At 42.6% G+C, this 22,183-nt stretch overlaps 1 protein-coding gene across 3 annotated transcripts in view; it reads left to right on the top strand.

Annotated features, from left to right (window-relative positions):
- The window catches only part of PTPRB (protein tyrosine phosphatase receptor type B), a 63,578-nt gene extending 56,164 nt beyond the window's left edge, over window positions 1–7,414 (top strand). For 2 of the 3 annotated variants that reach the window (XM_039570366.1, XM_039570368.1), the window contains 2 exons: window positions 1,622–1,742; window positions 2,546–7,414. In XM_039570366.1, coding sequence (XP_039426300.1) covers window positions 1,622–1,742; window positions 2,546–2,577 — 153 coding nt within the window. In that variant the 3' untranslated portion in view covers window positions 2,578–7,414. The remainder of the gene's footprint in view (window positions 1–1,621; window positions 1,743–2,545) is intronic. The other variant, XM_039570367.1, reaches the window with a different exon arrangement.
- The last annotated feature ends 14,769 nt before the right edge of the window (window positions 7,415–22,183 follow it).

Genomic DNA, 22,183 nt, shown 5'->3' with positions numbered 1-22,183 from the left:
GCAATTTGGAAACAAATCTGTCAGTGACAGCATTTTCTGATAGATGTAAAAGTCTTATATGGGTATAAAGAGAGGCCCAGCTGGGAACACAAAACAAAGGGGTTCCTGGAAATATCTTAATCACAGAAGACCTTCTGTTGGAAGAGAGACAGATTCCCAGCCTGGTCTGGGCATCTTCAGAGATCCTCCTACGTTCCCATCATCCACAGTCTGCAAAGGCAGACAAACATCTCAGGAGGGTGGCTCTTTTTCCCTAGCTGTAAAAAAGAGGCAACTGCCTCAAGAGTCTAAATTTGACTTACAGACAACAGAAGTTGTGTGTTACAAAGCCTACCTTTGGCATGAGCTTGACATGACATCTAAGTCAAAAGGCAGCCAGATCTGCACAAAAGTCAAAGGCCACAGTACCATCATACTTGACAATATTCAGTCTCAGAAAAACAGCAGCAACAAAACAATGTCCCTGCTTCAGACTTGGCTCAACGCTGTTTAAGACAAGAGACTGCAGGTGGAGACGTGCAAGGGAAAACTCTCTGCATCAGCTCAAAAGGCAGTGTGCTACAGCAGCTTTAACCATTCCAGTCGAAAATGGTCTTTGCCAAAGGAAGTCTCTGTGCTTGGTCAACTTTCCGTCGCATTGGTGGGTGGGGTGCAGGGTTCTGCTCCACAGAGACAGCAGCTGTATGTACATAAAGGCAGATATCCTCACTTTCCCAGAGCCAGAGCACTGGGAAAAAGACACAGAGCAATGGCCAAATTTCTTGTGGAAAATAAGAAAAGGTGTGATGGGAGAAAATACATATACTTATTGGAGAAATTATGTTTTTGAGGTAAAGTAACATTAAAAAGGTACACCTTGATATATAAACATGCTCGGCCTAATGTTTGGGGGCCATGTTACACTAATCAAAAATTATTGTGACCCATGTCATAAACCACAAAGAGTAGCAAATCATGAAAGTTCAATGATCTATTCTGTTAAGATAGTTTGGTGAGTAGTCAATAGCCAATAACATGCTGAGCCTCCTTACTTTGGTTGTGAATGTCATCTTAGCTCCGTTCTATGAAAGGCACTCTTCAGAAGAGACTGTCATTTGCTGCATTGTCAGAAACAATCTTAGAACTTATGCTGGATCAAAAAAATACTGATTTTTTTTTTCCAGAGATTTAGGTTTCTCAAGGTTGTCTGAAATATTTATATGTTATTATAAAATTCTGTGGAAAATACTTATTTTCAGAACAAAAAAAAGAAAATGAGGAAATTGTCTTTTCTGTGTGCTTCCCTGTACATAGTAATTCTTCTACATGTACTTTATACCAAAGCATTCAGAAGTAGCAGCTGTCCAACACAGTACCATGTGAAATTGCACTTTACAGTTGTTAAAGCTTTCATTCAAGGCATGATCTGTCAAAACATACTGTGTTCATTTATGTTTTACTGGTGTTATTTCTAAAGAGAGGTGATCACGAAAGTTTAGTATATTACTAGCATAAAAAGGAGATCAATTCTTAACACCACCCTTGATTTTGTGTGAAGGAGTTAGCTTGTACTGATTTTTCGCAATACAGAAAATTAAATTATGAAATTCCTCAGAGTGTCTTAAAAACAAATCTTTTGCAGTGTCAATATGTGTATCTACATCAATGTGTGAGAGATGTGTTAAGAGCCAGAAAACTTCGCAGTGAACAAGAAAATCCCTTATTTCCAATATATGAAAATGTGAATCCAGAGTATCACAGAGGTAACTGCAAGTTTATCAAACTGTAAAATGTTTCAAATGCAGTAGCTCACTGACAATGTAATTGAGAGGGAATTGTGCTATCCTTAACCATTGATATTTCTTTATTTCCTGGACCTTCATTTGTTCTCTCTGCTCTTTTCATTCTTGCAGTTCTGTCTTTATTTCCTTCATTAGTAGTCATTATAACAGCACTTCCTGCTCCTACCTTACCTTTATGCTCTCCCTGTCTCACACTTGATGGTTCCTGTGCTGTCAGGATATCATGATATTGGTTTTACCCCACAAGTCTTTACATCATCTGCCTTTAAGCAACTAAGGCCACTGACAGCACTCACTGGGCTCTTCTGTCATTCATAGCGTTCGATTTCTCTCTGCATCACCCTCATCTGCTGTTGATTATATAGGCAGCCTTGGGAGATTTCCCATCTGCCTTGACTGGAAAATACAGGTGTCCTAGGCTGTGCTCTTTCTTTCTCCCCAGACCCCAATCCATGTAGGCTCCTTTTCCTAGCCTGTATCCAGTCCTTTGCTAATAAGAGTTGCAGGGGTAACAAACCTGGCACTAGCACTGCCCTTCCCCTCCTGTTCTCATGGCCAGAGGACCAATGTGGAGAAGCTGTAAGCAGAGGTGACCTGTGTGCCTTGGTAGAGCAGATTCTTGAGGGATATGGAAGTTTTTAGAGTCAAGACAGAAAGATCTCAGTAGCTCCACAAATTTGGACATTAGGCATTAGGGTTATACGGTAAGAGATCAAAATAATTTTCTTGATCTAGCCTGTAAAAATCAGAGTTGTCATCAACAGGTAGAACAGGCTTGGAGGAGGCCAAGAACTGAAATATCCAGGTTCCATACATTGAGAGTCCAAGCAGAGATGGGATCTGATCTTTAGCTGTCACATCAGTCACCAGCCAGTGCTGCTGCCACACAGCCACCTCTCAGAGCACTGCTGAATCTGCGTTGTTTTACTTTTTCTAATCTCAGTTTTCCTTGCTTTCAGATGCTGTTTATTCAAGGCACTAAGAATGTTAGAGATACCTGCTTTTGTGAACACATTTGTTAACTAGGGGGTTCGTTTTGGTTTTTTTAATGTATGTATTTCATGCACCAGAAAGGTGCCAGACCTTTTGGTTGAGACTGTGTATAATTTATTGGTCTGGTGATTTTTTTTTAAAGATATATAATTTAAATGTAATAGATATTAATGTATATAATTGTATTTTGGCATTATGTAAATATGTATTTTTTCTATATTGTTGATATTAATATTATGCTTCAGATAATACTATTTTTTCTTATCACAGTTTTTATAAACTGTTCTACATAAACTATTTTAAATTGTATGGCTAACAGGACTGCTGTGTTTGGGAAGCTATTGGCATGACACAGGAAAAATCCTATAAGGAGAACCTCATTTTTAAAAAATATTTCAGTGTTTGTGAGATGAAATAAGCTACTATTAAGCAAGGGAACAGTAGTCCTGTATAGGAATTACAATGCTACTCTACACTTTAAACTTACCGCTTTTCATCTGACAAAAATGGGTATAAACCGTAACACAGTGGCATACCTTTTACAGAACTCATTGACAACCAAGTAAAACAGGGTTCACCTCACTAGAAGCAACTGTTTCAGTCTAGTGTGACATAGTAGAAAAATATCAAACAACATACACTGCAGTGAAGTCTAGCAGACCTTTCTCCCACCACATACTTTGAGGGGAGAAAGGTCACATTCTCATTTCATTACACTGGTTTAAGAGAGCAGAATCAGACCACAGTTTGTGTCTGTGTACTTTCACATGTGTATAATTTGAATTAAGAAAGATGTTCAAAGAAACACCTCAGACATTTGTGCTAACAGATCTGTGAGGATGTGAAGTCTGGCAACTTCCATAGCTCATTAGAAACAATGCTGTAGCATGACAGCCAAAAAAGTAGAGGGACTGCAAACGTATTGAAACAAAGACATATAAAGGTATATATTCCACCATCTACACAACTGGCCTTAAGCTGCTTGCAGCATGGCTGCTTTGCCCCAAGTGTTGGTATCCTTCAAATGCCATTTGTTTTCACAAAGAGACAGTTTGGCCCCAGAATGTCTGCATAGAAAGAATTTTCCACTAGAATGTTACCTGATGTCACCACCACAAGAGCAGTTGGAATGGAAAAAGGATCATCAGGGAATGTAGGCTGGCAGAGCTGTGCTGATCATAGAACCATCAAATGTTTTGGGTTGGAAGAGACATTAAAGATCATCTAGTTCCAACCCCCATGCCCCCAGGCAGGGACTCATTACTGAAGACATGTGGTGATTAGCAAGAAGTACAATCCAAGAGCACTTACCAGATACCCTGCCCAGCCAAGTGGATTATGCGCAGTGCTCTCTCTTCTGCAAAGAGGCATCTCATTCAAGGGTCTAAACACTCTGTTCAGCTATTGCTTGTCTTTATAAAATGCTCCTCAAACAAATAGTGAAGAGGCAGTAACAGTTCCTCTCCGTCATGAAAAGAAGGAAGGGCTTTGTAGTTCTTTCATACATCTACCCATACTTTTCCTAGAGAAAACTGAGCTTGTTGCTGAAGACAAGTGCCTAAATTCCACTTCTGTTTTTGAGAAAAATAAATATTTCTGAAGGCCTTCTGAGAATCAGTAAGTAGCTAAGTGCCTAACGGAAGAACTCCTGTGGCACAGCAGGACTGTGCACATCCATGTCACTCTAGTTTTCCTAGAGAGAAGGTAACAGCCTGATAGTCGCTCTTCCTATTCCATCTGGAATCTTATCCTTTCTTGACCAAATAGCCTCACATGCCTCAGAAGCCACCCTTCAAATCAGCTGTCACTGCTGCTCAAAACATGTAAACTTAGTTAATCTTTTTAGGTGTTTCTGTATGAAAATACTGCTCATCCCTCCTGCACATCCTCTTTGGCACCAGACAAACCTCAAAATTCACCACCCTTAATGGAAACTGAAGAAGAAGGGAACTAGCATTAGAGTGGAAGACATTTTCACAGAGGAAAGTCTAAGCAAAACCACAAAGAAATGTGCACATTTTCTGCAGATGCCTTCATTTCTCTGTTTCCTTTGCTAGATGACTAGGTTAGCAAGCAAGGACAAAAGAGCATGGCATCTTTAGATCGATTGTTGGTCGTGTTAGTAACTGCTGGACTTAAGGCATCATGAGAACTGCTGTTGTGTTACATGCACTGCATTTGGTCCTTTCTTTTTTGCAGGGGTAGCCGAGGAATGACGATCACCATGTTAGTTACCAGCAGTACAATTACACTGTTAAGACACACCAAGTGTACCCTATAAATTACCTCACACTCTATATCACTGTGCCATTTTTTAATGCTGAGGGAAATGGAGCTCACTCAATACTAGATGACCTGCGTAAATCAGCAAAAGTCTGATTGTATGCTGTGTATGCATGTTGTTCATCATTCTCAGAAAGACACACATCATCCTGCAGTTTATTTTATCACTCTCAGCTCCCTTGTCTGCATCTACAGAGTTCACAAATGTGTACCCAAAATGATGATGTCATAGCAGACAACTTGTTTCATCTTTTCTCTCAGCTAATACTGGACACAGTTCATAAGCCTCTTCCTCCTCATCACTTCATAACATGACAGATGACCTTAAACACTGGCACGGTGCTCTTGAGCAGCTTTACATTTCTGCCCAAGTAGGTCACACATGAGACCGTATACACACATTATTGCTCTGGTTCTGCTCTCTAGCCAGTTCTGCTCATATGAAACCAGTGTAAATCACAGAGAAAAAGTAAAAAAGTTTCTATGTAGCATTTTGTTAATATACAACACCTACTTCTCAGTATAAGTAATTATATTTACTGTGCCTCTAAGCTGAATAACAGGACTGATGGGGAATTGTTAATGTAACAAGAATGGATTTAAAGGAGCTTCTGTGTGGAACAAAGCTCTTAAGGAAAAAGACATCTTTTGAATGTCCTTGATGATATTCAGAATTCCCTTCTTGATGTTTCCCAATAATAATGTTAGAAAGCAAGGCTAGTGTTGTTGCTGATCCATAAGCTAAGATTTGCACACTTGGAGCCCATCCTTCAAATCTCTGCATTGTTCACAAAGCTACCTGAGTACTTTCATGAAAGTCAACTGGAATGCTTGCCTGAAGAAAATACCATTCCACTTCTGAAGCACTTGCAGGGTTGGGCTTTTAGGTTAATTCAAATTTTTGTATTGAAAGTTATTTAATAATGAAAAAATTGTAATAAATATTTTTTTAATCTGTGCAATACAATTAAAAGATCCACTAGCAATTGTAGGAAAAAAAAAAAGATTTTACATAGCTGGAGTTGATAAATGATATTTTTTGTTACTAATGGAACATAAAAGTAGGTGAGAGAAATAGGCATACTGTGAAGATGTCAAAAAGTGCAACTTTATACATTTTTCTCTGCTGCTATAGTTATTTAGCAATAAATAATGCCTAAAATGCCATAAAATGCCAGAAATATTATTTTGTGCCATAATAAACTATGAATTTCCTTTCAGTTGTAGAACAGAGAAAAGAAAATGTGTGAGCTTCAAGTTTGTATTATGTATTGTATATGGTTATTTATGCATTGACTTTGAAAGCAGAAAGTTAAATACTAGACAGGTAGGAGTACATGAGCACTTAGCAGTGCTCCTCAGCCTGGGATTTAGTATATGGGCTAGAGGGATGAGAACAGTAACCATCTAATCACTATATCAGCATCTCTCTCCAAGGCCACAGATCAGAGAAATGCATCTGACACTCAGAGGTACAGCTTACTGCAGCCACAGCTTCATGTCCAAGGAGTGCCTTGGCAGGTGCTTAACAATTATTCAGGTTTCTTTCAATACTTCAGACATACAGTTTGTGTAAATAAAATGCAATATAGAATGACCACCACTCCCTCATGGCCATGTCACAGATGCCTGGGCTCTGGAGCTCTGGGACCTATAATCCCAGGATGCTGAACTTCGGATTGATATGAGTGCTCACCCCAGTATTTGGGCAACTCGCTGTAGACCCCACGTCCTCAACTGTCCCCCTCAGGCTGACAAAGTCAAACTCCTGACCTGCTGGTAGCACCACCATGGCCAAAGCAAACTGGTCTGTGAGGTCAGTGACCTCAGTGACAGCTGGTTCAAAATGGGATTTGTTTTTTAAGGCTGGCAGGAAATACTGGAGACCAGGGACTAGCTAATTGAGAAAAAACGATGGAATTGGGACACACAGTGTCAGTGATGCAGACTAATAACCATGACAGTTTAGTTGTTTCTTCGTTTATTTGAAAGCTAAAGAAATACTGTAAATAACATCAAGATGCTAAATATATATTGCTCTACAGCAGAGCAGTATACCATAGTGAAAACCCCCCAGTTTTGAAATTTATGTGGCTAGCCATAAATCCTTTGCCAGCGCCTGGAGTAAAAAACATCTTCAGTACATATTCCATGCTCATATGCAATATAATTACTTATAATTGTGTTCCTGACAAACACTGAGTGAACACAGAACTGTGCTACTATTGTCAATTTAATTTATGCATTTAAGTATATTTTTATATTTTTAGCTACAGTCAACAGATCAAATATATTTGAGTGTATTTTACACATTTTTATAAATACTTAATGAATAAAACATTCATTTTAAAAAATCACATTCTTGTCTTCTGTTTGACTGCCTTTGCATTATGGATTTTGTTGTCCTGCTGCTCAGAGAAAAGGTCATAAGTGAGTTTGATTTCAGTTGAGACAGTCTTCAGAAAACATTAAATTCATCAGAAGCCTCAGCCTGTTGGGGGAAAGGGGGCTCTGCTGTTGCCTGCTGGCCAGATTAGTGCCCATGTGGAAAGATACCGTTGTTCCCTTCTCCTCCCTAGTTCTGTGCCCTCCTTTAATAAACCGGATACTGTCTGGGTTATGCAATGGATGTTTGGAACCACAGTGGGTCTTGACCTTGAGTGCCTGTTATTTTAGAGATATTTTGCCAGGCAGTTGTACCAACTAGCGCTGCACGGCAGCTCAATCACTGCCTGCCCCTCAAGGATCTGAACCACGGTTTTTAACAAACGTATTTCTTCTCCTCCAGCTCTCCACAGTTCTTAAAAACTAGTAGCATAACCATTCTTGTGGGGTCAGGGTGCTTGGCAGTAGCGAGCTTACTGCCAGGGCTCTGTCTCAGTTACTACTTATTGGTCATCAGAAGTGTTTAAGACAAGTTTATTTAAAAGAAAGAATGGTTTGTTGACTTGTACTGTGAACTGTTTGCTGAGGGGATGTGTAGTGAAGGCTGAGGGAGTTGTGAGAGTTTTTTCTTCATGATATAAAAGTTTACTCTGTCCTGAAACCAATGTAGACACAAAGGAGAAGTGATAATAATAAAATAATGTACAGTTAATATCTCCACACAAGAGAAACAAGGCCAACATTGCAGACAAGGATAGATACATATATTTTTACATGGTACAGCAAGGAAACTGAAGAGTCTCTTCAATAAGAACACAGTGGTTGATTCAAAATATCCCCGGAATCTAATTTTTAACCATAATATTTTTATATGGACTTGATTTGTACCTGGGCTTCATACCTATGAGCTGGCAGCTTTGTCTGATAAGTCATTTCACATGCCATAATTTCAGTTTTCTGCTGGTGCCTGTCTTCACTATCAGTTGCTTTATTATGCTCAAAATAGCTGCTGGTGTCAGAGGTCTTATGGCAGGCAGGACATGGCAATGCCTGTATGTCAGCAAATAACACAACTGAAACTTTCAGATGTTTCTAGCCAAGGCTTTGCACAACACTCTGGTACAATACCACTCCTAACCTGTGGAAAAAAAAAAAAAAACAACAAAAAACCCCCAGGAGAAAAAGAGGAAAAAAACCCAGCATTTCAATTGATTTGTGGAGAACTTGCAAAAGCAAGAAGCCCTTCTCTTGTTCTCAGAGTCAGTACTCTGTGGGGCTGGGGGATGCTCTGCAATGGCTGCACAGGCCATGGGCAGGTTGGGAGGCAGCCGTGGCGTGACTGGGCTGGACTGATCCCTGAGCCACCCTTGGCCTCCCCCTGGAAGTGACCTGCTCTTGATTCTCCTCAGGCTGAGGCTGCAGCTTCTTGGGGTCTGGCTCCTGCAGGTCCTGGTGTCCTCTTTATACCCCAGTTGGGTGCTTACTGCATCATGCAGAACCTCACTACAACGAGCAGCTTTCCTTGGGATGAGAGATGGTCCCAGGTCCCAGAGATCTGGAGTAGTAGTCAGCAGCACGGAGCAGGTGTGAAGGCACCTTGGTCCAAGAGGGCAAAGCTTTTTGTGAACCTCAAACCCTTTAAGTCTCCAGGGAAAACATCACCTCAGCACCTGCAGCTTTGCTGTTGCAGAGGCCCTGGGACCCCCAAAAGATGCTAAAATTCCTCTGAGGGCTTTCACTGACCAGGCAGGGTCCCCATTGTCAGCGCAGCGAGGGTACAGTCCAAGCCCAGTTGCAGACTGCCCTCCCCACCCCTCTTACTCAAATTCCCAGTTGGGAAGGGTAGCAGAAGCGTGTCCTAGCCAACATAGTGCTCCAGGTGGGTGCACACAGCTTCAGGGTTCAAGGAGAGAGGAAACTGCAAGGTAGCCCAGCGAGGATTGAGCACTGGCATGTTCCTCCCTCCATCACTGAGCTGTGGGGCCACAGCACGTGGTGGGGACTGTAGAGGCGTGTGATGGGGACACACCAGCTCTACCAGTGCCCCCATCCCAAGGCTACGGGCGTCTGTGCACTCCAGAGGCCCAGAGCATGAGATCAGTGGCAAGAGCTGGGCCAAGAGCACAACAGCCATGGCCTTGTGCAGCAGCCAAATGCCAGGCACCGAGCACCACTGGCAAGTGCTGCAGCAGCTTGGCCAGACATCATAGTACACAGCTTTTTGCACACTCATGCCAAAATCCCTGCCAAATCACACACAGTGTCCTTGCTTGCCTTTGGTGGTTGCTTGCTGATGTTTGCAAAACAAACTAATAGCAGGTGGAGCAGCTATTTCTTATCGAGGATAAAGACAGAGGTTTCCCGCCCTCCCCACATCGGTGAGGCCACACAACCTGGTTGGCAGAGAACACCAAAGACCTGCAATTTTATTCCTCTCAGGACAAGAAGGGGCCCAAACCTGGGTATTTCTGTCCCTAAAAATCTTAACACGTTCAAGAAGAGGAACTGTTCTTTCCAAAAGATGGGGCAGATATAATGGGGTGAGCTGAGTGAACCCCTCCTGGAGGTTCATGTCTCCCGCAGCCCTTTTTCAAAGGTTGGGTCTCATGGATGTTTTTCTATGTATCTATCTAGGCTGGGCTGGTTTGCACAAAGCCTTAAAATGATGTGTTTTACTAAGCATCCTCATGCATACGTCCAAAACTTGGGCAGAAGAAAGCTGAATATGGGCCTAATATAACACCTTCATAAAAACCCTTTGATGGGTTATCAGGAGAATAAATTTGGCTTTGATCTGGTATTTCTTTCTTGTCTCTTAAGTCCTTGTCTCCACTTCTGGCTCAGAAATGATTGCTTTGCCCGTGTGATGTGGAAGCCAGGTATCAGGATGGTATTGAGTTATACACACCATATACAGGCTGCACTCAAGAGACCAAGCTGCTGCCTACCCTGGCTCCCTCCAGCTCCTCAAACACATGGTGGCCTCTGGCATCTCAGGTCTGAACTATCTTCTGGAGAAGCTCACTGACTGAGGAGAAAGAGCAAACACCAAGTGTCTCTATGTGATCACACAGCAACATTTCCATTCAACAGATGTCTATCTATCCAGGGTAATCATCCCGGACTGCCCTTATGACTGCTTATGCCCAAGCAGGAATCATACCCCAGAGGTATGTCTCTCATCAAAGACACAGAAGGTCAATATATTGACAGCGCAGTCATCCTTAGGAGAGTTCTACAGTGCCTAATGTAGATATCCATGGGCTTAAAAGAACTGGTTACTATTCCTGTACCTCAGTTACAGGATGGACTAGGAGTTGGGCCACTTCACCCTGCTCAGTGGATATGATCACCTCCTCAAAGGCTTCAGATCCTTGTATCTCTGTGGGAGCTGCACTGTATTTTTGGGATAAAACTCTGAATTTAAGCAATGCCTTTCGGAGTTACACTCAGAAGTCTGAAAACCCAAACCCAGTTCTCAGACTAGTTCCACTTCTTCCCCAGGACTGCAGCTGTTGAGCATGAGAGGTTTGCAGCTGAAATGTCTCCACTGATCAGCAAAGTAGCAGAGTGTTGGGGGGAAATAGTGGCAGAGGCCTCTTCGGAGAGGAAAGCATCCACACCAGGTGGCTTTGCAGGACAGTAGCACTAGACCCCTGCATTGGTCTGCAAGCATGAAGGAAATAGCACTGACTAAACACTCATTTGCAAATTCTCCCTGTCCTTGGCATAGTCATACATATATATCAATAGGAACTGGCACATATTTCAAATCCATTTGTTTTCATTGCCCCATGATGCAAAGTTATGTAAATAATTTTTACTTTGGAAACTTAATAATAGAAGTTTTAAAAACTAACTCTTCGCACTATAATCACAAGATCTCTCCCAGTCCTGTTTGATACATGGGATAAATGTATCAGGTTTTTGCCCAGCTCGAGCTTGAGGCTGTAGTGTGGCCAGCACAGAAAAAAGGCCCTCCAATTCTGTTTTCCATAGTGCAGAGAGTAAAGAATCTTGAAATTAAAAAAGAGACTGGGGGCATTCCAGATGAGAACACCCAAACTTCCTGGAAAATCAAATACAGACCGTATGGCCTGTAGTAAAGCTACCCAAATAGGTTTGGTATGAATGGAGCTACACTGTAAAAACACAGAGTAAAAATAATTGGATGCAGAAAGCAAAGTGAAGATGTTCAGAATGCTCGATGCATCTTAGCTAGGGAAAAAATGTTATGCATAGAAAAGACAGCTACAGAAAGGTCCATGTGTTAATTGGGGGCATTTCTCCTGCCTGTCAATGACTAAAGTTGCAGCAATGAAACCACTAGGAGAAAAAAATGGATAGCTGCAAAGGCAATAGATATATAATGTGCAAAGTATCAAACATCAGAAAAGATACGCACAAGACACCACGCCTGATAAATGCCAGCATCCCATTTTCTTATCACTGGATCTAAAAGACACCTGGAGCCAAATTGTTTGTAAGAATCCAACTTTGAGAGAATGAACTGGCAGACAACTGGAATTAATTATGCCCAACAGTCCTAGGCTAGGTTCTATGAAAGGTGGGAGAGTACTAAAAATATCCGAGGAGCCTGTTTCTTTACACATTGTGCCAATTAGATATGGTCAGGCTGTGACAAATTTTCTGTAAATATTCTGGTGAATGAGCAACTCCCCCAGCATCCTCCAGCAGCTCCAAGGGTGGCTGAAATCTTGCCTCTAAAATGCCAGAGCTTTCAATTACAAAAGTGGAGAAAGGAAAAAACAAAAAGGAGTGCTAGCATCAAGTACGTTGTGCTTGTTGAACCAAGGCAGGTAAGAAAATTTCAGATCCTTGACCTGGCAATATTCTTCATCATGGATTTCTCTTTGCTTTGGTGGGATTAGATCTAAACATCTTATTGCACTGAGTCCATGAGAGAAAAAGGAGAAAAGACAGAAAATATGATTAGTGAATTTTTTATTTTCTTGTCTAGAGAAGGTGCGTCCATTTCAGTGGGGAAAAATGCACATACATCCATGCTGGGATGGGAAGGCAGCTAGGAAAAAGGATAAAGCCACCAAAGACCTCCAGCAGCATTGTGGTGACATCTTTTATTTAATTCCCCTTCTCTATCCAGCACACTCAGAGACCAGAAGAAAAAAAAGCCTGCAAAGGACCATATGGTGCGATCACAGAGGACGGTGCTGCTCCATGGTGCTCGGAGCAGGGGGCTGAGCTGACGAGATCCTGCAGTGCAGGAGCACACTCACCTCGCCCATGAGGTCCTTGCACCAAGGGGAGGCCCACTTCTCCTTCCTCACTCAGCCTTGCCAGGGAAAGCCACACTGGAACTGTCTGCCTGAGATGCTGCTGTGGAAGTGGCTCTCTCCCACCTCTTCCTTTCTGCCCCCTGTGCTGCCCAGTTGTTCCCACATCTCTCTGCTTGTTGGCACTCAGTTCAGCAGACTGGGGAAGTGACCTGTGTTAAAATTACCTTGTCATCAACAAAAAAATAGCTCTTTTTAATCTCCCCAGTTTGTTCCAGGAGAGAGTCTGAGGTTTTTATGCAGCCATGGGCTCACAGAGCATGGGTTGTCAGACATCACTGACTTTGCATCTCAGACCTTTCCCCACTCCCTTAGTCCAGCTGCACTGGCTAAACATGATCTGCCACTCACAAGTCCCTCCAGGCTGCCCCCAGAAAATGAGACTGCAATCCAGCTCAGTCTCCTGACTGTCACCTATCCCCCTGAGGAACAGGAATGATGGGTTTGAAAAAAGACCAATCTAACACTGACTTTCCCATAGGTGCAAGTATGCCTAATGGCTGGGTACCAGCCTCAAAGAGGAAGGGACCAGAGAAAGCGAACAAAAAGCTCTGGGTGGCAGGAGGATGACGGATATTGGTTCATGCCCTGTATTATGCCAAGCACACGAAAGCCCAGCATGGTGAGACTTTGTACCCTGCATCAACCTTCTCCAGGGACATGGAGAAGCTGAAAGCCTTGTTAGTGTGACCAGGGCCCCTTTGCTTCTGAAGTGCCACTTTATGTCTTCTAGTACCCACACACTGAAAGGGAGAATTGAATGCAGATGCTTCGCAAACAAATTTCCCATTTTTCTCCATATCCTCCTCCCTCTAGTTCTTATCTCAGTAATTAAATTATGCAGCTGAGGAAAGTGATTTGGAAAACAGATGGCACGCAAGATGCTATAGAAAACAGTGGTGCATTTTAAACCTTACAGCAGAGACACAGACAGATTTGGGTGGTATATGGGCCTTGAAGTAATTGAACTTCAAAGGCTGCTTGTGCAATGACCTTTAAGCAGAAGGAATGAATGGCCCTCCAGCCTTCAACTTGATACTCACAATTAAGTATCAAAATCAAGCTTCTCCACAAACACTGTGGCTGGTCTAATTTGCCACAGAGTTTGGTGTGACCTAACCACACCCTTGGTACTTGACAATGGTAGGAAATATGAGATCTGCGCAAGATGGAACCCTGAAGCAAGCATTTCAGCCTAGCAGAATTCTGAGATGTAAGGGGAAAAGACACCAAAAAGAACAGCTCATTAATCTGTGTGAAACTCTTAAGTCCCTTCTCCCCCTGTCTTCCTTTCATTTAAGACCATGGCGGGCAAGGCTGGGTGAGGACAAGCTGCCACAGCTCCTGGCAGCGCAAATGCCGTGTCCCCAGACATGCTGGGGGAGCGCTGTGTGGTGGGAGCCCACTGCAGCACAGCCAGCAGGACAGGAGAACAGGAGCTCTTTTGCCAGCATAACTGAGGAAAGGTGTTTGCCAATGGCATTTGCCTCTGGATCTGCATTAAAAACGTCTTCACTCAAAACCCAGGTGGTAAAAGAGATTGCACTAGCTTGTGTTGGATGGGGCTGTGGCCTCTTTCCAGGAAAATGGCACAGTCATCAAATCCCACCCTCTGAACGGTGGAGGTCGCCTTGTAGTGGAATCCATCACAAGAGGAGCTGGGGAGCCCTGCAGCTGTTTCCACCATTGAACACATTTCCACACAAAGCTGGAGGTAATTCTCAGAGACGCTAATAAATCGAACATAAAGAGTTTAAACTATCCAGATAAATAATGGCAGATGTTTAGGGATGGAATAACAGGCAAAAGTATGAGTTGTGCAGTGCCTGCAGTTCAAAGAAAATGAGTTCAAACTGCGAGGGCATTGTTCAGAGGAACAGTAAGGGATAAAGCAACGGGGGAGGGAGGAAAAGGGAGGAAAAGCTGTCTTTCTTCCCTCGGATGTGTGAGTACCAACCCCAGCTAGCATGAAGAACTGCATCTTCACTGTCAAGCTAGCAGCCAGTGGAAGCAGCAGCAAGCACCACCACTCACAGCCTCACACCCTGGCCTGCACAGCCAGTTTTCCCAGAGCATTTTTAGCTTTTAACTGGGCTGCTGATGTGCAGAAACACTGAATCGCTCCACAAAACCTGCATCTTCCCACAGATGCTTCCTGCAAGGGACAGGAACTGGGCTAGTCTCTGAGGTAGGAACTGAGGAGCAAGGATCCCTGCAGTTCATATCTGTCTCTGTTTCACTGTCCAGCCTTTCATATAAAATATAACCTCTGCAGGCAGCAGATCAGCTTCCTGTAAAAGAAATTTTTGCTTCCCAGGGTTGTGAGGAGACATAACTCCAATTAATGACTCTACTGCCAGCCCTCTTCTTCCTCATCCAAGGACGGAGTACATTTTAATATGATGCACTTGCCAGGAATTTACTCTTGTGAAAGAGGAACCAAACGCTTCACTGTCAACAAGACTGCAACACTTCTTATGTGGTTTTTTTTTCTCAAATGTCATAGGGTATAAAAGGTAGTGTTTAAAGGTAGAGGGACAAATTATCAGAGCACTTTTGAACTACATAATGAGTATTGCTAATAGCAATGCTTGACTTGGCAGCAGTGTTCAAGGTTATTTAGCAAAGCACAGAATGTACATCAGACAAAATAAGAAATTAATTTTAATATGTCTTTGCAAAATAAATATAAAAGTAATCAATTTGGCTTTTCATTTTTTATTTTGCCTTTTTGTTTTGGCTATCAATAAAAGCAACCTTGAAAATGTAACATAAGAAGAGTTAGAGAGGAGTGATGGAGGAACAATAAAATGAGGAGGAATGCAAGTCAGTACAGAATGTCTTTGATCATTACAAAGCTAATTATTGAGAAAGACAGCTCAGTGTGCATGAATACAGAATAATGATGAGTTTGGTAAACACTTACTGCACAATACATATGTATTTGTGTGCCTGGAGAGAGGGTGCTTAACAAGGAAGCAACAGAGGGAAATCAAAGCATGTGTGCGCCACTCCAATAGCAGGAAGCAGGGAAGGAAGAACTTCCAATCCATCTTACTTTGAGGCACAATTAGCACTGCAATGAGCTTCCACTATGCAGCCATACATCAGCTGTTCTATTCCTACAAAATGGGCTGTAAATCTGTATAGGTATTATCACAAAAACAATTCCCACAATGTTTCAAGATAGGTCAAGGCATAATTTTAAAACTGACTTGAAATATGGAGATTTGCCTAAATCTTTTTAGTTTGCTTTGCTTGGCACAGCAAGAATTCTGTGGGCACACATGCATGTCCTGTCAGTGAGGAAGACAGGTTACCATCAAATAACTTGTGTGCATGAATATATGGCTTATGCCCAAAATAACTCTGGAGGAAAACCCCACCTGGCCTCAAACCTACTGACACCGACACCAGTGGACATTGATTTGTTCACCCCCAGCGATGTCCTGCTTGCTGCATCCAGTTGTGCAAGCTTCCTTCCCCGGGGAAGAGTTTAGGCAGGGGTCCTCTGGTCATGCATGGGTTTGCAGCAGAGCTGAGCTGCTTTTTGGAAGCAAAAATCGGTGTGGTGGTTCTGATGTTGCAATGGCAGAGCCTAAAGCTGGCAGCAAAAGTCACTACTCCGCTTTACTGGACCCAGACAGGATGGGGCTATTTCCATTGGGTTCTGCCTGCTTCAGATCCCTCCTCAGGCAACAAAAACTGCCCAAATTGCTGTAAACAATCCCATGCAACACTGCTCTCAACTTCCCAGAAATTTCAACACAAAAAAGAATGGGAAATATATTGCTCTGAGCAAAACAGATGAAAACAATAGGTTGAAACAGGTTAAAAGAACATGGTACCCCCACATGTCCCCAAAATGTCACCTAGTGACAGCTACTGGAGAAAAGGCTACAGTTTCAGCCCCAAAATGTGAGCTAAATGCCATCAAAATCCCGGGTTAGCTAGCACCAGTGTGGTTTTTAGCAGCTATCTGAAGGCTTTACTGTCACAGTTTTGCCTGCTGAGATGTTTCCTCCCACCAAAACATTTGGTCTGTACCTTTTATCTTTATTTATTACCTTATATTTTCCAAGAATAGACAAGACATTTTATTCTTCTGCTAGTATTCTTAGTTCCTTGTATTTGTTATTGAATAACCTGCCCATCAAACTGGAGCTCATAAATCTCCTGATCTGGCATATCTTAAAAAATTCAATTAATTTGCCCTTTACCTTGCTATTTAATATCATGAATAAAGTTAGTGAGACACCTCATCCCACACCTGTGCTTGGTAGCTCACTCTTCATTATTGCTGTGTGTTGACAATTCTGCAGCCCATTTTCAGTCTCCTCTCTCTCACTGTCAGCCTGATCTCAATTAATTTTTTCAATAAGATCTTGGGGCATTATTTAAAATGTTCCTTATGATGTATTGCTTCCCGTATAGGTCTCCATTAGTAAAAAAGCAGGAAAGTTCACAGGACACTATTTATGTTTAATACAGCAGGATCATTTACTGCCTGTGATTCACTTGTCCAGATACTCGCAGATTCATAACATATGCTCTATATTTTTGATAAGGATTGAAAATTAATCCATCAAAAGCAAGAGACATTAGCTTACTCCATAATTTCCTTTTTTTTTTTTTTTGCCTTTTGTATCAGACCCATTTTTCATGATTTTTCAGAAAAAAATAGGCTACCTGCTATTTAGGTGTACTGACCGTCATATATTTGGCCCTTCCAAACTACTCTCCCCCTGCCTAAGAACTGATTTCCCAAATATTTCACAATAATTTTTTAGTCATCTCAAACCTTATTCTTCAGAGGAATAGTGCAGGAAAATATAGCTCAGCCCTTTGAATTCTATGGAATGAATATTGAATTCTATGCCAAACCCATGCCCCTTCCAACGTTTCACATTCGCCCTTAGGTAGGAGTCCTCTCCCTGATGCCCCTGGGTCATGCTCCCACCACACAGCCCCACACCCTGGCAGTGCTCCTGATATCCAGGCCCCTGGCAAAAGCCAGATATTAGATCCTAGAGATGCTGTTGGATGGACACAGCAGTGGAGAGTGGGTGGCTGCTCTGCTCCCTCTCCTGTGGGTACCACGAGACAAACCAGCCTACTGCAAGAGGGCAAAAGGAACTGATCCTGCTGTATGGGGTCCAAATAGCTGAAGTATTTTGTCCAGAAACCCTCAGGTGCTGAACAAACAATTATGTGAAAGAGCTTACTGGCTGGTTTTTTTTCCAACTGCTTTTAGTGAATGACAATTGGCATGCAAATAAAAATATAGAACTTATGCTAGCTGAAATGTTATGGGAAAAGTTATATTACCAAAAGTAAAGTTTGATGCTCCATTAGCTCATTAAATTAAATTACATAGAGTTTGCTTTTTTTTTTTTTTTTTAATGCAGTGTCAGAAGTAGTACTGCATTTCTGGGAGAGTTATTTTGGATTGATTGCTGTATGTGCTGTTTGGAGATTGTGTACTGTAGGTGTGTATGCAATTTTACAGCTATGCCAACATTTATTTTACAATAAAATTTTACCTGAAAATTACAGCTATATAGTGTAATGAGTTATTCTTTTCTCTTTTTATAGCATCTCCAGCCACGCATCCAATACACACAGAACAATTTTCTGGCTTACAAGACTTCAAACCATTAGACCACCAAAGAGCTGTGAATTAAATGCAGTGCAAGCAATGGCAGCATTCACGCTCACGTATCAAACCAGAACGAGGATTGCACAGCCTCTCAAATATCCAACTTTGGGGCTGATTCATTCAGTGGGTCTGTGACCTGACAAGGCAGGATGATTAATTGCACACATATTCCCTCCGAGGTTTTCCTGCTCATGCTTCCTGCAGCAAAGGTTGTGAGCTTGACGGATCAGCATAGCAGCCTCTTAAGATGCCAGAAAGGGAAGCGGTTGGTTTCTGATTGAAAGTTAATGGAGGAATAGCAGCTGTTCCATGCTGAGGTAAAAAAAACCCAAACAAAGAGGTTTTGATTCTCAGAGAAACCACACACAGGAATAAGCTGATTTTTCAATAACTCTGGCTATGGGATTTCTGTCAGGGATTGAAAGACTATATTTGCATGATATAATAAGCATCATAATTAGAAATTCAGCTGTGCTTCCTTTCATCTGATTATTGAAATATAAACCATGGCCTTAGTGCTTTTCTTTTCTTATTAAACGCTGTTCTAGGTGTCTCCTCTTTCACGTGTTTGTTCTTGGCTTTAAGATACTTTGCCCATTTAGACTAAAGTTTGCAGAAACCCTGATTTGGCAGGCAGCTCCCATATTTGCAGTGCTGAGCAAAGCTGCTTGCACAGCACTTCCCTTCTGTTCACAGGCAATCCACACACTCCCACTGTCAGACCAGACCCACTGCCAATTTTTAATAGTATTCATTTTTCAAGTAAGCCTTAGCAAATTGCATTAGACACCTCCTCAAGAATACTTAAGCCTTATCACTTTATCTATTAAAAGGTTTTAAACATTGGCCAGTGTTTCCCCCACATTTCCCAGCTGCACTCTGACGGGATAACATACGCTTGATGGAGGCTCTCATGTTGCTTGTGAATTGAGCTGAGCTGTGTGGCAGCCCTCTGTAGACATACCTGCTCCTGTGGGCATGACCCCACAGCCTGGCCCAGCAACGAGGGTTCCCAGAAGCAAACTGCGGACAGGGAACCCCACAGATTCAGCACCAGGGCTGGGGGGGGCAGAGGCAGGCTGAGCTGCAGCAGCAGATGCACAGAGAGCTCTAAACTCTCACGCCTCACAGACATCTTTGTTCTGTTCTAGGACAAATCCCTCAAAACACACCTGGAAGTGCAAGTCTGGAAACTGAGACCTGCACTACCTCCTCACTGTACTTCCCAACCTGCATCCTGCAGCAACTACTGAAGAGCTCCGTTGAAAACAGTCCTTCAAATCCAGCAGTCTGTGCTGGACCCCTGTCAAAGGGCTATGTTTATAGCAGAGATTATGGGAAATGATCTTCTAAAATGCCCCTGGATTCTCCCATGACATCCCTCATCTGCTCCGAGTTAGAATTAAGCTGTTCATTCAGCAGTTAAATTTTCTGACTTTGTTAATAACAATCTTGTCTGTTACTGGCAACACAGAAACACACAAGCAGGAAAAACGCAACAAAAAAATGCTCCTATTACTGCAACTTTTAAAATGAGCCTTAGAAACTAACAGAGAATGATACTGTATAAACAAATTGATTTAATTGCACTACATGAAAGAGAAGGCAGGTCTTACTGAAGCAGAGCAGCAGACAGCATGCCAGAACAAAATTCCTCAAAGCAATGGCATATAAATATTGAACAAAATGCAAAAGCCAACTCTGCAGATGGCTTTGGGAAAAGCAGCCACTCTGGCTGCAAATATGTTTCAGAGAATACAACACAAAACGTGGAAATCTGCAAAGCCAAGGAGGAAATCAGTGAATAATCCGCTAGATGGAAATCCCCAGCTTCCACAATCAAGTACAGGGTTTGCAAAGACATTTCTAAATCAGTGAGGGACGGGATGGGACAGAAGAGTGAATTTCAGGATTTTGAGTTTTCCCCTTAGCATCACACACTGCCATGCCAGGCATATACCTACTGCTGGTCCTTGCATGCCAATTTAGATATTTAACTTGGGGTGTTAATCTCCCAGCAAAATAATTTAATATCATCTCTGTAGCCATTACTTTCTTCCAGAGGCCTTTGCAAATAGCATTTCCAACAGATTTAAATATATGATTGCCAATCAAGTGAGCTGCATCCGCTCAATTTGCTTCTTGCCTTTTGCTCAGAGAACCAGCTGAGCGATTCACTCACAAAAGCTTCTGAAGCAAAGCAAGAGAGGATTTTGTTAATCTGGATTTGTGAGCCCCAAGCTACTGGCTTAAAATTTGATGATGAATCTGTGTCACTGTGTATTTCCTTCTCCCTTGGGAAAACAAAGGATGGATGGATGTAGAAAATCAGGCTTATTCCTCTTAACTGTAAGAAGTTACCAAAGAGAAATAAATGAGGAGAATTTGGCATTACCTTACCCAGAAAACCAAACCACCCCACACTGGCAGCTTTATGTGATTTGCAGAGTGTGAAGAAGTAACATATATATATAAAAAAATAGCAACCAAGCCCCCAAATCAGACACACAGTGCAACGTTTCATGGGTTGCTGAGGCAAGAGAACCGCAGTGGATGCAAGCAAGGCTGCAGCAGTGAGACACAAGTGAAACAAAACACAGTGTCCTTTGCAGGACAGCTCTCTCAGAAGTTGGCAGGCTTTCTTCTGAGAGGCTGAGAGCTCACAACCTCTCTGCACCCAGTATATCCAGCACTACTCTTTTCAGTAGGCTGACAGAAGGTACCAGTGTGAGCTGGACAGCAGCCACCTTCAAAGGAGTGATGTTTAACACACAGAATTGGAAATTTTTCTCACAAGAGGTATTTTTCATCTACAGGACTGGAGGTGCCTGAACATGGGCAGCCAATGCCAATTGGATCTTTCATACAGAGTAATGTGCCAGGAGGCATCAAGTTCCTGCCTCTACAAACATATTTCCTTAACTTGCTTTGAAGGAACAGCTATCCCAGTGTGGACTGGGACCAGATAACATTCAAAAAGTCACATAGCAAGTAAGAAGGGGAGCGGGAAATGACTTCCAGTCACTCTGTTGCCCTTGCTGTGCATCACCCTCATCACTGGGCACCACAGTGTGCACAAGAGGTCTTATGGAAATCACTTCTAAAACACACAACACAATTAATCTGAAAAAGACACTGGGCAATTAAAGCAAGTTTGTCATTGCGCCTTGTGCCAACTAAGCTTTCAGGCTTTCAAATCTAGCACTTTTCTCATCCTGAGGAAATATTTCTGCTATGTGTTAAAATCACAACGAAACCCAAGGTATTGACACATAATACTAAGAATATCAGAGATTAGTACAATGCACAGTGTGTTTAGAATTGCAGAATTGTTAATGTAGATTAAAATGCTTTGTCAGTAATCACTCACTTTCCTGACCCAGCCACATGGCTTTTCTTCTTTGCTGCACTCCAGCGCTGCCAAGCTGCACAGCTGGTCCCAGGGGGGGCCAGCCCTGCAGGGGCATCAACGAGTGCCATGAAACTGCTCTGGCCTCAGCTCCTGACTGTGGCATGCAAAAATGTGCCCTGGGAAACTGCCAGAAATATGGAACTCTCTGTGCTGAGCAAGTGGACTAGAGCTGGTACTCCCATCACACACAGCAAGGAGCTGGGGCAAGCAGAGAAACCAGACCCAGCAAGATTCCATGCCCAGAGTGCCTTGTGTTTTCTGGAGCATCCCCTCTGAGGGGGCCTTCATTGAGCTGGTGTGATTGGGATAGGCAGTTCAGCAGCAAACATCCACAGCCCTGCAAGGAGTTGATGTC

The sequence above is a fragment of the Corvus cornix genome, chromosome 1A, assembly GCF_000738735.6.
Source record: "Corvus cornix cornix isolate S_Up_H32 chromosome 1A, ASM73873v5, whole genome shotgun sequence".
Taxonomy (NCBI): Eukaryota; Metazoa; Chordata; class Aves; order Passeriformes; family Corvidae; genus Corvus; species Corvus cornix.
This window is presented reverse-complemented; position numbering and strand designations above follow the sequence as displayed.